The sequence below is a fragment of the Saccostrea echinata genome, unplaced genomic scaffold (genome assembly GCF_033153115.1).
Source record: "Saccostrea echinata isolate AGI-Se365-2 ecotype Australia unplaced genomic scaffold, CSIRO_AGI_Sech_v1 ptg000006l, whole genome shotgun sequence".
Taxonomy (NCBI): domain Eukaryota; kingdom Metazoa; phylum Mollusca; class Bivalvia; order Ostreida; family Ostreidae; genus Saccostrea; species Saccostrea echinata.
In genome coordinates this window covers 15941695-15958001 of record NW_026889755.1, presented here as the reverse complement: position 1 = coordinate 15958001, position 16307 = coordinate 15941695, and the positions used below count along the sequence as shown (strand labels likewise).

The 16307-nt window shown below is 33.3% G+C and overlaps 1 protein-coding gene across 1 annotated transcript; it reads right to left on the bottom strand.

The window, feature by feature from the left end:
• LOC133180298 (ecto-NOX disulfide-thiol exchanger 2-like) lies at positions 1-10715 on the bottom strand. The gene is made up of 13 exons (XM_061314840.1): positions 10681-10715; positions 10458-10580; positions 9789-9937; positions 9486-9594; positions 7920-8126; positions 7488-7721; positions 6940-7152; positions 5550-5656; positions 4434-4569; positions 3815-3975; positions 2862-2978; positions 2547-2670; positions 1-481 (listed from the first exon to the last, which is right to left on the bottom strand). The coding sequence occupies exons 1-13, from the start codon at positions 10700-10702 to the stop codon at positions 246-248; spliced, it is 1938 nt and encodes a 645-aa protein (XP_061170824.1). The 5' UTR covers positions 10703-10715; the 3' UTR covers positions 1-245.
• Positions 10716-16307: the final 5592 nt, after the last annotated feature.

Below are 16307 nucleotides of genomic sequence, written 5' to 3'. Positions count from 1 at the left end.
ACATTTATTAAATGAGGACTCTCAAGAACAAATATTTGTACATAAATCAACAACAAAATTACAATTTCTTGAAGTCCAGAACAACAAAACATGTGTGAAGTGTTGATGTATCAAAAGATTCAAAACTGTGCCCATAGAGAGCAGACAAAATGACTACACTGTATGTGTACTACTAATATTGCGCAATACTGGCAAGTCAGCTGTAAAGCTTAACATTGTTATCTCACAATTGTTTATTTTAAAAATTAAGTTGAGAAGTTGAATGGGAGCAATGATGTGTTGGAATAAGCAATAAATTGCCACTTCTTCTCAATCCCCGCCCCCACTCCACTCATATTAAGCTTGAACAACATAGGGAGACGCAACAGAAGTTCCTCTAGCTCGCTGGTCCGAGTGTTGACGTTTAGCTGGGACAGGTACGACCAGATGTAGTCTACACTGGCACCATTTGGATGAACATGGAGGAAACATGACACTAATCCTAAAATACAGAGGAAAAATGTTTACACATCCACAAATTAGAGGTTAATTCAGTTATCATGTGTTAAAGGTGCTTAGACACAGATTTGAACTTAATATTTTCTCAAATTTTCTGTATAATATCACAACTTATATATTGCAATAGCATTTCACATGCAAATATAATTACAAACTTATTTTATCTGGAAATTATTGGAATTACGAATTCCGGGACTCGTTTGATTAACACATCTTTGCACTTGCACAAATTTTAACTTTATCCTTAATATTTAAGAAAAGAAGCGATTTTGTTATGTATTAATGAAAAACATTACATTTATAATCCAGAAAATTAAGAGTAGAAATGTTCGAAAGCATAACCAACTCACCAGGTATTGTCAGTCTGTGCTCAGTGATGTGTGCAGAGTTTAACAAATTGAACATACCCGTGAAACGTAAACTGCTTCTGTAAACAGGGCATGAGCTCTGTTATTGTTAACGTTTATGATTCACTGGGTGTGTTCAATTGTTAAACTCTGCACACACCACTGAGCAGGGACTTACAATACTGTGAGTGGGGTTTGCTTTCGAACATATCTACTCTGAATTTTCTGGGTTATAGTTTTAATATTTTTCATTAATACACAACAAAATTGCCACTTTTCTTAAGTATTAAGAATAAAATTAAAATATGTGAAAGTGCAAGGATGTGTCAATCCAACACATCCAGAAATTTGAAGTTTTAATAACTTGGAGATGAAATAAGATTTTTACTATATTTTAGTATGAAATGCTATATCAACATATAAGTCATAAAATTATACAGAAAATTTGAGAAAATATTAACTTCAAATCTGTGTCTAAGCACCTTTAAGTACTGAAAAACAAATCAAGTTTAAATTTTTATAACTTTTTAGGATTGCAATCAAGATACATTGCTTTTTTCCTCATCATACCCATCAGATTTTTTTTTATGTATTGAGAAATCTCTACTTTCACATTTCTAAGTCAGTGCTAGCCTATGAATTTGGTCTTTTTATCTGTTATGGTGAGTCCTGTATTGCTCTGTAAGTACAATGTATATGTACTCGTGTTTCTCTCACCTTTAAGTCAGTACTTATCTATGAGTTTGGTCTCTTTCTCTTTTAGAGTGAGCCCTGTACTGCTTGGTACTGATGTTTACTTTCACTTTACTAAGTCAGTACTTACCTATGAGTTTGGTCTCTTTCTCTGTTAGAGTGAGTCCTGTACTTTTGTTAAGTCAGAACTTACCTATAAGTTTGGTCTCTTTCTCTGTTAGAGTGAGTCCTGTACTTTTGTTAAGTCAGTACTTACCTATAAGTTTGGTCTCTTTCTCTGTTGGAGTGAGTCCTGTACTTTTGTTAAGTCAGTACTTACCTATGAGTTTGGTCTCTTTCTCTGTTAGAGTGAGTCCTGTACTTTTGTTAAGTCAGTACTTACCTATAAGTTTGGTCTCTTTCTCTGTTAGAGTGAGTCCTGTACTTTTGTTAAGTCAGTACTTACCTATAAGTTTGGTCTCTTTCTCTGTTAGAGTGAGTCCTATACTTTTGTTAAGTCAGTACTTACCTATAAGTTTGGTCTCTTTCTCTGTTAGAGTGAGTCCTATACTTTTGTTAAGTCAGTACTTACCTGTAAGTTTGGTCTCTTTCTCTGTTAGAGTGAGTCCTGTACGTTTGTTAAGTCAGTACTTACCTATGAGTTTGGTCTTTTTCTCTGTTAGAGTGAGTCCTGTACTTTTGTTAAGTCAGAACTTACCTATAAGTTTGGTCTCTTTCTCTGTTAGAGTGAGTCCATATTTTGTTAAGTCAGTACTTACCTATAAGTTTGGTCTCTTTCTCTGTTAGAGTGAGTCCTATACTTTTGTTAAGTCAGTACTTACCTGTAAGTTTGGTCTCTTTCTCTGTTAGAGTGAGTCCTGTACGTTTGTTAAGTCAGTACTTACCTATGAGTTTGGTCTTTTTCTCTGTTAGAGTGAGTCCTGTACTTTTGTTAAGTCAGAACTTACCTATAAGTTTGGTCTCTTTCTCTGTTAGAGTGAGTCCATATTTTGTTAAGTCAGTACTTACCTATAAGTTTGGTCTCTTTCTCTGTTAGAGTGAGCCCTGTGCTGCTCACTGTAGGTACTGATGTTTCTTTACTTTCACTTTTACTTGAGCTCTGTTTATCATCTGATGTACTTCCATCTTCACTCTGAAGAGAGAGATATAAATCTCTTACAAGTGCATCAGACATTATACATAAGTTAAGCCTGCACCACAGGCCTATGTAAATTCATATGGCATGACAATACACTTAACTACATACATCTATAAATATACATTTTGTATAAAAATATGTATCACACTGACATACTTGTTTACCATAATTTCTGTATTTATTACCTTGTCTTCAGAGCCTTCCTCTGACTTATCTCCCTTTTTTTCCTCAGTCTGGGCTTGTTTCACAGCTCGTAATTCATTTTCTAACTGCTTACACTCCATTTTAGATTGTATCAGTTGCTGTAATGTTAAAAAATATTCATATTCCACATGATTATTACAAGTTTAAAATCACACCCAAAGTAAGTGTAATGAACTTTCAGAGATGTAATATGAGCTGCTTCAGCAGTTTTTTCACTTTCATTTAAAACAAACTATAACTAAAATTCTCTCTTTCATCATGGTTATTTACATGTAATTCAGATGCAGAATCTGTAGTATAAAATGGGCAATACATTCACAGATACACTCTAAATATATATTCTGCTTGTATTCCAAGTATGCTTGATGGTGAGAAAACCCTAATATAGTCTTTAATTTAAAAGGCACCAGACACCAGCATATAAATTCATTATTTCTGGCAATGTAAGCTGTACTGGTTCTTTACCTGTTGCATGGCCTGTTGTGTTAGACATACTGATTTTTTACATGTTGCATGCCCTCAGGCCTTTCAAAATGTGCCGGTACCTGGTACTTTTACCTGGCTGAAATCAGGGATGTACCGGCCATAACATTTGTTGGAGAAAACCATGTTAAAATATTTAAGTAAAATCTCTTCCACAAGGTACCACCTATTTCTGAAAAAGTACCACCTGTTTCTAATCTTTTTGAAAGCCCTGTGCCCTGTATACATGGCCTATTATGTTACACATACTGATTCTTAATCTGTTACATGACCTGTTATGTTACACATACTGGTTCTTAACCTGTTGCATGCCCTGCATGACCTGTTATATTAGACACACTGGTTCTTTACCTATTGCATGCCCTGCATGGTCTGTTATATTAGACATACTAGTTCTTTACTTGTTGCATGCCCTGCATGGCCTGTTATGTTAGACACACTGATTCTTTACCTGTTGCATGCCCTGCATGGCCTGTTGTAGAATCTTCAGCTGACTGTCTTTCTCTGTGATACCCGTGACTTTCTCTGCCTTTAGCATTTCCAGTTCGTTCTTGTAGGCTTCTATCTGACATTTCAAGGAATCATTCTCTTCTCGCATTGTTCCCCTTGCCACTAAAAATATAGAGTATCTGTATCACACAAAGCTCACTATGACAAGGATCTACCTCATATGAGATATAATTTCATATGAGACACAAGCTGGTATGAGATTTGTTATAATGAATCTTGTTTATAATCAACATCTTGGCATGAAAATGTAAAACAACATCCACAAAAAAAAATATTGTGAATTTGTATTAAGAGTTCCATGTATCAAATTTACAGTTTACAGATTTTAAAATATTTCTAGATTATGCAACATATGATTAAATAAGTCCTTAAGAATATTTAAATTTATAAAAACAATTCTTTAAACTGTTTCAAAATTGATTCCCCGTAAATAAGACCCTACAACCTTTGAAGCAAACACTGTAAGTAGCATTTAAAGTCTCACATCAAAATGCAGTGGTTAGCATTACAATAAAAAAAAGCAGAGGGGACCAAACTAAAAATACGGAGGAGGATCTTACAGAATTCCTGGAGCTGCTGGGGGTTGAACGCTTCGTCAGGCTTCTTCTTTTTAGGTTCGGGCTCCTCGTCAGACATTTCCATGTCGTCATCTGTCCGCGTGCTGAGGAACTCCTCAAGCTGATTCTGTTTGATTTCCTAAGAAAGTACAACTAATGCTTACATAGCTTTCAAAAAGAGTGGAAGTTATAAACAAAATCTACAAACAAATATATGTATTATCAATGAAAATGATATTTTCCAACAAGTATAAAGTCCTCTCTTGATTATTTTTAAAATACAACTGTCTCAGCACATTTTTCCTGGTTTTGCTGACAAACATTTAAAGAGGCCTTTTTTGGGCCATAATGCTTCTGATTTGGTAAACCATTCCTAAAGCTTCTAGGTTTTCCTCCATATATTTCCACTGATGCAGTCTAGATTGGATTATAAACTGACTTCTAGTCTTTGTAGTCTTTCATGCCATAATATCAACTTACCTTCTCAGTCTTTCATGGTTTAGAGGGAAGACTTGTTACCTTGGTTTAAAATTAATTCCTTTATGTTTAATTGTAGGAAAAAGTGGTCTAATATTGGAAAAAGGAATATTTGTCAGAATGATATCAGAACGATGTGCAAGATTTCAGCAGATTTCTTTCAAAAATAATTTTTCCCAAGGTAATGAGTCTCTTAAAATGATATATTATTATTGATATAACACATGAATAACATACACTCTGCTATGATTTCTGACACAGATCTGTTTTGATTTCTAAACAGCATCTAAATTTTGTCACACCTTAATATCTCCTTTTTGTGTAGAAAACCTTGTGTTCAATTTTCAGTATGTTATGACCTTTGAAGAGAGAAACTCTGCTTCCTCTCTTTTTCCCTTCTTTGTTCAAGTACTATCTGAACGATTACAAAAATATGAAAATGTCCTTGTAAGAATCAGGTTAAAAGAGCTAAAAGCTTGCTAGCAAGGATATACTTTTATAGAATAATTTTTCCTCCTGCTTTTTAATGTTGAGAAAATTTTCTCAGGATATGCCATGCACCTTTATGAAACAAGACTGATTCTCACAGGGACTTTTCAATAGAAAAAAGAGAAATCCTACCTTTGAACAATATAAACCTACCTGTGCCTGCTTGAACCATAGTTCTAGGTTCTTGCGTTGAGCCTTACTAAAATGATCCCAGTTCCGTTGTTTACGTGAGCAGCTAAAGACTTTCTCAATCTGATCGACTTGGAACAGGAATAAAACAGTCAAGTTACTTACACAACATAAATTACATCAAAATCATTTACAACAGGTGCTTGTCGTGATTAAACTGGTGTCCGAGGTACCAGTTTTTTTTTTGTCTGACAGACTTGTTCTCACCAAATACATGGAGTCCAATGATAGAATATTGCTCTAAAATGGAACTTGTGTGAAAATAATCAATGAAGGAATATTACAGAATTACACAAGATGAACTCTACTGTTTCGTCATACTGAAAATGTCCTTCAGAATTTCCACTGTTAAAAGAATTCTTTAGATGGAAATAGAATTCTATAAATTACTAAACTGTATACTGGTACATTTCAGACAAGTTCCATTTTTTCAATCACAGTACATTAAGTATATCATAAATGCCACAAATACAAGTAAATATAGAATTGTACATATCTTATAAATAACTAAATACCTATACATGAATTGCTATGATACTGTAAATCACTTCTTATTTGCAAGAACTTTATTTTCAACCGTTTACTTGTGGAAATTTTATTCTTGCATATATTTTTTTTTCATTAAGATTATATGCAAAAATAACCAAAATTTGTGAAAATTTTGTCTCACATATAAATACCAAGTAGCTATCTGGCAAAAAATAAGGTGACGTGAATGTTTGGTGATCTACAGTATTTAAACAATTAAAACTATTTTCAAACAAAAATTCAGGTGGCAGATATGTAATACTTATAATACTGTTTCTTACCATAAGATGATCATCACATTGCAGATTTTACATATTTTCTCTTACAAGAACTCTACAAAAATTAAGTTCTGTACTTTCATGATTTTTTTTAAAACGAGATATTTTAATACTGGCTTTTAATGTACAGAATTCTGGGCATCTTGCTAACCTGTCCTACACATTTAACTTTGAGGCAAAAAAGGAATTTTGCTTCATACATTTTCTGCTCATGTATTAGTTAATTCAATAATGTTCTGTAATTCTTTAAAAGAAAACTAAAATCTGCAAATAGAGAAGAATTTAAGGATTTTTGGTAATGTTTTAACATCACTTATGGATCTGGAAAAAAATTGCTTTTAACTCTTTTTTTTATTGATGACAGTGTCTTCTAGATGTCCAACTTTTGAGTATATCCTTGTTGTCTATACGTACCACTGGAAATTCATCTTCCCCAATAATAAATTTAGAAATAATTTCTATTGAACTTTTCGTCTTTTACCATCATCCATAAGAAAATCTCTGTCAATCAAACCTGATTTTATGCCTGTAAATAGGTGGATGCTTACATTGGTGTAAAATTCCTTCAAAAATACTTCGGAAATTTTCCTTCATTTTTTGTAACGCCTCTTCTTGATTCTGTTTCTCTTGTAGAAGTCGCCTGACCTGGGAATTTGTACACTGTACCATACTGTAGAAATTGTTGACATTTCTTTTTGTCAGATCACCTCTCTCTAACCAAGTAATTAAAATCTGGGCAGCTTTCATAAATTCATCATCAGCTGAAAAAAGAAGTCAAGATTCATACCAGTTGCTCTGGGTCTCCTAGATGTCTCACTTTGTCTCAGTTAGTGGACAGTGGGGGTAGAAGGGACTCTGAGTGGGTAAGGATGGTGATTACAAAACTTACATTTAAGTTGCTCCATCAGGATGTAACCCTCATGGTCACTTTAGTGAACAGAGGAATGATGACTCGAAGTTTGGAGGGAGTAAGGTTGGGAAACAGTACTTACATTTAAGTTGCTCCATCAAGACGTAAGCCTTGTGGTCATTATAGTGGACAGTGGGGTGAGGACTTGAAGGGTGAAGGGGGTAAGTATGGGTTATCAGTACTTACATTTAAGTTGCTCCATTAGGACATAAGCCTCGTGGTCGCTATAGTGGACAGTGGGGGGAGGACTTGGAGGGTGGAGTCTATCCTCCTCCATTCTCTGTCGATGTCTCATCTCCCGCGCCAACATTCTCTGTTTACATTCAAATTCATACTGATCGTCTCTGGCCTGTGCGTAGTCCACATGGAGTCTGCCTGTATTTGGTTTGTCATCTTTGTCTTCAATCTTCATTCTGTATCCTTTACAGAGATTAAAACAATCAGCAAATTACATAATAAATCTACCAAAAAAAAAATTAAGTACTTTAGCCTTTTTCATATTCTCAGCATCTGCGGTTCTAGTTCTTGGCATCTAAGGTTCTAATATTGCCATAAAAAACAAAAGGCCATTCAGTTGAAACCTAAACTAAATCAGACTACTGCATTTTTTTTCCAAACCTGATAAAAATAAAGCTCTGTCCACACTCTCTTCCAACTCGTAGCGAATGTGACAGAAGTTTTTCTTTCCCTTCCGAATACTGACAATCATTCCAAAGTTTGAGAAAGCTTCGGCTATGATTTCCTCTGTGACATTTTCTGGCAGTCCCCCTACAAAAGTTGTCCGACACCCTGGGGGTCTCTCTCTGGTAGTAGGAGGTGGAGCATCTGCAGAATTAATAGTTGTTAAGATTTTTTAATGATTGTAGGAGAAGTAAGGCAGGTAAAGTTATTATGTTTCATTAGTGATCAGTGAGAGATGTGACAGAAGGTGATCAGTAAGTTACTAACAAGAGGCCCATGGGCCTTGAATCGCTCTTCTGATAAACTGTACAACCTATCACTTCTATTTGAAGCCTCAAAGTATCCTGTATATTTACATAAACCCTTGAAATTCCAATTCACACTCTGAGAACCCAAGATGATTCTAAGCCAATTAGTACCTGAGAGTTGGTCATGGTGACCTACTTATCACTTGTCATTCTCTGAGGACCCATCAACTAAGTTTGATGATTCTAAGCCAATTAATACCTTAAATATTCTTTAAAATTATAATCATAAAATTTTATAAGTAGGTCAAAGTGACCTACTTTTCAATTGTTTTACTCCAAGGACCCAAGATGCATCAACTGACAAAGTTTGATGATTCTAAGCCAATTAGTACCTGTAATATTTAATTAAAGCCATAAATTTTCAAAAGTAGGTCACCGTGACCTACTTTTCAGTTGCTGTACTCCGAGGACCAAAGATACACCGACTGACAAAGTTTGATGATTCTAGCCAATAAGTATCCAAAATATTTAATTACAGCCATAAATTTTCAAAAGTAGGTCACAGTGACCTACTTTTCAGTCAACCTACTCCGAGGACCAAAGATGCATCAACTGACAAATTTTGACGATTCTAAGCCAAATAATTCCTGAAAATATTAAATACAGCCATAAAATTTCAAAAGTACGTCACCGTGACCTACTTTTCAGTTGTTGTACTCCGAGGACCCAAGACGCATCAAATGACAAAGTTTAATGATTCTAAGCCAATTAGTACCCGAAATATTTGATTAAAGCCATAAATTTTCAAAAGTAGGTCACCGTGACCTACTTTTCAGTTGTTGTACTCCGAGGACCCATGACGCCTAAACTGACAAAGTTTTATGAATCTAAGCCAATTAGTACCCGAAATATTTTATTAAAGCCATAAATTTTCCGAAAGTAGGTCACGGTGACCTAATTTTTAGTCGACCTACTCCGAAGACCCATGACACATCAACTGACAAAGTTTGATGATTCTAAGCCAATTAGTACCTGAAATATTTAATTAAAGCCATAAATTTTCAAAAGTAGGTCACGGTTCTTGAGTTATGGCCCATATTCTAAAAAGTTTACGCACACCGCACACCGCACAAATGGCCATAGCATTAGCTCTTTGAGCCTTTGGCTCAGAAGAGCTAAAAACTGAAACGTTTATATACCTGTGTTAAATTCTATTTTTAAACTTAATTTTTTCCCCATGTTCATTCCTACTTACTTGGCGGAGGTGGATAAAGTACACAGCTCTTCAGAGTGATTATTTCTTTAGGCATAAACTGCATCAACATGTCTTGATTGTTTGGTCCCATTGGACCCCAGCCACCATACTGCAAAAAATAAATACATGTATAATCTGTGCATACTGTAATATGGTAAGTGAATAATATATTGTTTACAACAAAAACATTCAACCCATTCATATACATATAAAGCAGGATTATACATTTAGTTATTTCACTATGAATATGAATGATGAAATCTCAAAATTCATATAAATAAATATTGCAAGAGTTTTACAGACCTGATTAAACATCATCATCATGCTTGGGTCTGTTTCCATCATGGGACCCTGCATCATGTTCCCCATGAGGCCCCCGCCTCCACCAGCACTCCCACTGCTGTAGAACCCCTGTCCCATCATCTCACCACTCCCTGTACTACTCACTGGCTCTGTAATACACATAAACTGGACTTAATACACCATCAAAAGAAGAAAACAATTCAATCTGTCACAAAAAGGAACAGATTTGTCTACATTTACACAAATTATTACAAACCTTGGTCAGTCTTTTAATACTTAGCCTTAGATTTATAGAGAAAAAGCAGAAACCAATTCATAATTTATTAGTTATCTGACAAGTGACTTTATGCTTAAGAGAACATTAATTAACGACTAATGATCCCTTGTTCACACCTTTCAAAATCTGCCAGTGCCTGTACTTTTACCAAGCTGAAATCATGATTGTACCGGCCAAAATATTTGATGGAGAATTTGATAACACATTTAATTAAATCATGTCCACAAAGTACCTCCTATTTTTGTAAAAAAAAAAAAGTCGCCTGTTTCTTATCTTTTTTGAAAGCCCTGCTTGTTGACAATCAAGTCTGGTAGTTAAAAAGAAAAATTCATCTATTGACATTATATTTTGAAAATACTGTTAATTTGATTGGGAAAAAAAAAAAAACATACCTGGGTCACCTTCTAGAGCCATGGGTGGTTTCCCTTTGTTTGTATTGAACTGTAAGGGTGCATTGTTGTGCATTGGGTCCATTCTCCCAGCATGCCCAGGTGGAATTTGTGGACCAATCAATCCTGCAAACAATGGCATGAAATAAAACTCAAAAATTCCAGATGAAAATTGAGACATTTGCTGTTGATTTCAATGATCAAAGCTAAACTTTGGGAATCTTACCTTGGTTGTATGAATTTGCCATTCTAATGCACTTTCTGAAAGAAAAAAACCAACAAAATGAAACAGTTAGAATCAATCTTTATCAGTGCATTGACTTTTTAAGTTTTTAATATTGTGTTTCAGTCAAAATGGGTGTATTAAATTTATGATTCTTTACTTGGTCAGGGGTGAGACTGAAATCCATCATTTTTAAAATGACGATTTCTAGTCATAAAATGAAATTTTTGTTATGACTAAAACTCGTCATTTTTAAGAAAATGACGATAATCAGTCTGAGTCATAAAAATTAGTGTTTCTAGAATACCGAGTTACCTCTCTTTAAAAAATGTTAGATCCACCGACCAAAAAAAGGACAAAAGACATCGTAAACAAACTTCATTTCTCAAATACAGTCGACTAAAATACTGGTTATGTTGACAGTACAAATTTCCCAAGCAAAAATAAGAGTGGAAGAATTAGTTGTCAATTTATTTGCATAAAATAGCAAAGAAGACGAAAATGACAACATTTCATCTTTTTACCAAAGTGGAGGGTCTGGGTGCACTGAAATATCTCTCTTGTTTTACGGGGCACGCTGCTTTTTTTTTTATGGTTTTAACATTTTGTTGAGACTTTTCTCTACAAGTACATATTCTTCCAGATGCAGGGTTTTAAACTAACTTGTAGTCCTTGATAGCAGGGATGGGGTAATTGAAAAAAGTAATTGTAATTGACTGTAATTAATTACATTTTTTGAAGTAATTGGAAGTAATTTGTAATTGAACATTTTTTCAATTACTTGTAATTGTAATTTAATTAATTACACTGAAAAAATACCATGTAATTTCAATTACTTTTTCAATTACATTCAATTACTTTATATAATACACATTCATGATTTATTCATGATATATCGTCACCACTACCTCCCCATTTTACTGGTTTTTATTTTATTGTTAAACATATCCTCAATCCTTCAATAATACAAAATCTTAGGTTAATGCTTACAAAAAAAATAAATGATTGGCTTGATAATAATAAACTAGTTTCTTTCTAATCATTATGTAGATTTTGAATTTTTTGATCTATGTTTATAAATATGAATTTTAAACCATCCTTCTTAGGTCTATTCAGCTATGAAACACACATTTATTATATTTCAGTCTTTGTTGTTTGATCAATAATAAAGAAAAAGAAGGTGTGTGTCATTAATTAAGTTCTCTCTTGTTGGGAAGAGATAATTGCCCTCCAGATCACAGCTATAAATTGTAATCAAAACAAATCAACTCCTCTAAAGAGATATTCATTCCATGATTTAGAAGACAAAGCCAATGGAGATAATTATTTCAATTTAAAATGCTCCGCTAGCTTTAGAAAAGAAACACTTTCAATTTGATAATTATTTTAACATCTAAACAGATTTTTATGAATGAATTTTCAATCTGTACAATTCTGATTTATGAAGTAAAATTATTCAACATAAATAGCAATTTAGGATGTTCAGGTTACCTTCAAAGGAAATATATAATTTGAGGGGTAACAGTTGCGACTCATTTCACTCTATTAAAATGCTCACTTTTAATCAAATATCATAAGCCATGCAATTTGTGTACATGTAGGTTTGTGTGGTGGAAACTGCATCAAACTGATCGCGGATAGTTCTTTAAGAGATTCTTATTGTTTTGTAAATAAATGTTATAAATTAAACCAGAGTGATACACAATGCCTATAGCATATTATTTCTTGTACTGTTTGTGCAGAGGCTGATCTTATATACAAATAAATGAAGTTCTGTATATTCATTGACAAGGATTATAAAAATTTTCCAAAAAATTAAAAATGTAATTTGTAATTTAATTAATTACTTTTGCAAAGTAATTGTAATTTAATTAATTACATGTCTTAGAAAGCCTGTAATTTAATTGTAATTTAATTGAAAAAAAAGTCAAAGTAATTGTAATTTAATTAATTACATTTTAAAGTAATTGACCCCATCCCTGCTTGATAGCCATGTGGGCTACTGAATATTGCAATTCTGGGGCCCACATCAAAATTTATTCACCCACAGATTATCACACCTTCTACTGAATATAAAAACAACAACCCCATTTTTCGTTTTTTTTTTATCATGTGCTTCGTGTTTCTTTTCTATCCGTTGTAACATTATGCACGACTTATCTAAATTTGAAGTGGAACTCTTCTGTTTATGAAGATTGATATGATCATTCAATATCATATATAGAGCACACATGGCACGTTTTCATTCACAAATAAGAACAGTACTTTTTCGTTTCTTGGGCTCATTGACCCGTCGATGCCACATTGTGCCCGACACAATCACTAAGACGCTTTATGTATAAGTACTTCTTATGGGTAATTATAAAGCACTTTACTGATTATGAAATTTTTCAAGAGAAAAATACAAAACATTCGGACAAAACTGAAAAACAAATATTTATTATCGTAAATTTTCTAATCGCCATGTGGACAACTTGAACGTAATTTTAAGTTGCCCATATGGAACATTAGTTGCAAATTTCGAGTGGGCGACTGTTAATTTCAAACCCTGAGATGGTGTACTATATGTTTTTATAGGGCTAAAAGCCATGTAAAAGTGGCGAATTAGCTCTACCAAAATTCCACATTTTAATTTATCACTAAAAAAATAACTTTTTTAACAGTAATTAGTGACCCGGATGAAATGGAACTCATGTAAACACTCTTCTTTCAGCAGTGAATTCAAAATATGCTTTTATGTAACCAGGATAGAAGAATTAAGTTGAAAATGAATATATAACGAAAGAAAGTCATATTGACAAAAATGACGAAAATACATAGTTAGTAAACATGACAATTATCCATCATTTTTCAGAATGACGGATTTCAGTCTCATCCCCACTGTTATTTATGGATTGAATTTTTCCCATTTTTATTTTTATGATTTTTAACCCCCATCCCCCCCCCCCCCCCCAAAAAAAAATCAATTTAAATAAATAAAATTATTGGTATGTATGTAAATCACTGCAAGGTTAGCACAATTCTAAAAAAAAATATATGTATATATACAGTCAGGGGTGAGACTGATATCCGTCATTTTTAAAAATGATGGATAATCGTCATGTTTTCTAACTATGTATTTTCGTCATTTTTGTCAATATGACTTACTATCGTCATATTTTCTTTTTCAACATAATTCTTCTATCCTGGTTACATAAAAGCGAAATTTGAATTCACCGCTGCAAGAAGAGTACGTAAGTTTAATTTCATCCGGGTCACTAATTACTGCCTACCACGTGCATTAGAACATCAACATGGAAGGTGAAAGTTTTTATTTTAGCGGTAAAATGTCGAATTTTGGTAGAAATATTGGGCCATTTTTACACTGCTTTTAGCCATATAAAAACATATAGTACACCGTCTGGAAGAATACGTACTTGTAGAGAAAAGTCTCAACAAAAAGTTAAAGCCATAAAAAAGTAGTGCGCCCCGTAAAACAAGTGAGATATTTCAGTGCGCCCAGGCCCTCCATTTTGAAAAAAGACGAAATATCGTCATTTTCGTCTTCTTTGGTTTTTAATGCAAATAAATTGACAAATAACTCTTCCACTCTTATTTTTGCTTGGGAAATTTGTACCGTCAACATAACCAGTCTTGTAGTCAACTGTATTAGAGAAATGAAGTTTGTTTACGATGTTTTTAGTCCTTTTTTCGGTTGGTGGATCTAACATTTTTCAAAGAGAGGTAACTAGGTATTCTAGAAACACTGTAAATTTTTATGACTGTTTTTTGTCATTTTCTTAAAAATGACGAGTTTTAGTCATAATAAAAATTTTATTTTATGACTAAAAATCATCATTTTAAGAATGACGGATTTCAGTCTCACCCCTGACTGATATATTCATTGCACTATTGTTATTTCAAAAAAAAAAAAAAAAAAAAAAATTCATAGGTACCTGGGTCTTGGTTTATAAATATATATGTACCTTATTGATATGTACTCTTTTTTTTTTTTTTTTACATATCAATAAGATACATACATATTTATAAACCAAGACCCAAATACCTGTGGCCTGTTTTACTATAGAACAATTACATGCGACTAAGATCAAAAACTTCATAAAATTTTGCACAATCAATGATTCTAAATGAAATTATATTTTGGTCTTCGTTATAAGTTCTTTTGTAAAATGGTAGCTGACTCTGAATAACCACACGACACAAACATGCACAATGGCCAGTGGCAGGCCCCAGTTTATCCTATTCTCCACGTTTGCTATCGTATCTTTGAAAAGCACAATAGACGACAAAATACAAAAGTTCTTGGGATATATAAGTTCTTAAGGAGATAATTTAGCAAATTAATGAGGAAAATACGTACTATAAAGTTCTGTAAATATTGAATAAAATTCTTCCTTGCTGATAGTGATACAAACGACCTTCACCTTCGAATTTTTGGTAAGTCGTACGTTTACTAATCGTATTCGTGTGGTAATTTTCACTGCAAATCTCTGAAATAGAGGATTTTTTCTCATTTCTCTTTAAAAAAATAGTTTAATCTTATTTTTAATTGCATGTCGGAGACTTCAGACATAAATAATTTTATTGTCTTGGGGACAAATGTACACTTTATAGAACTGGAAAATCCAGCAAAACTTGGCAAGGAAAATTTTTAAAATCAAGCAAAACTTGGCAAGGAAATTTTTTAAAATCAAGCAAAACTTGGCAAGGAAGTTTCAGTCAGGGAGAGGGAAGGGACCAAGCCAAAATTCCTTTTAAAGCAAAAAAAAGGGGGGATGGTCATCAGACGTTACTATTGAGGGGAACACGCATAAAGTAGTTGTTTTCTATAGTATTCTACATATCAACAAAATTAATATTGGAGGAGCCCCCCCCCCCCCCTTTTCCTACAGCCATGAAATCATATATGTGTATATCTGCAGGATTTTTGTTAAACATTGATATCTATTACCTGAGTGAAGAAACCAGAAGAATCTTTATTGATGCATTCAAAATTACAAATGTTATATGATCATACATTTTTTTACATGTAGGAGCAGAGATCAACATATAAAACCATGCACAAGTTTTATATATCTCTGGTAAGAATAATTAAATTTATACATCAGACTAAATCACTGAAGGGGCGCAGTTTACACACTATCAGTGACGTACAGTGGAAAACTTGAATATAGTTCAGTACAATGGCTTGATACATAAAAATCATAAGTTAATATTTTATGAGGGGGGGGGGGGTCCCTTTGAGTTTGCATTTTTGAATTTCATTCCCAGTACTATATATACCAGGTATTTTAACATATAGGAATTTTGCATCATTTTTTCCTATAGTGGAATACTATAAAGCACTTTTTATTTGCAATAACATTATTTTCGCATTATGCTAGTTTTTCTGCTCCCCAAAATTTCATTCTCATGTATATTTATATGGTAAAGGATTAAATAATTTAAAAGCAATAACTAAATTTTTTGAAAATTCTGTCGCGATTATAAATGCCAAATAACTTTATTGCAAAAAATATAATTAAGGTGTGGGGAAAAGTTTGTGATCCACAGTACTTGAAAATAAAGAAAACACAGAGAGGGAGAGAGATATATATGCATATTACAACATTTCCTCATAACAAAACTGG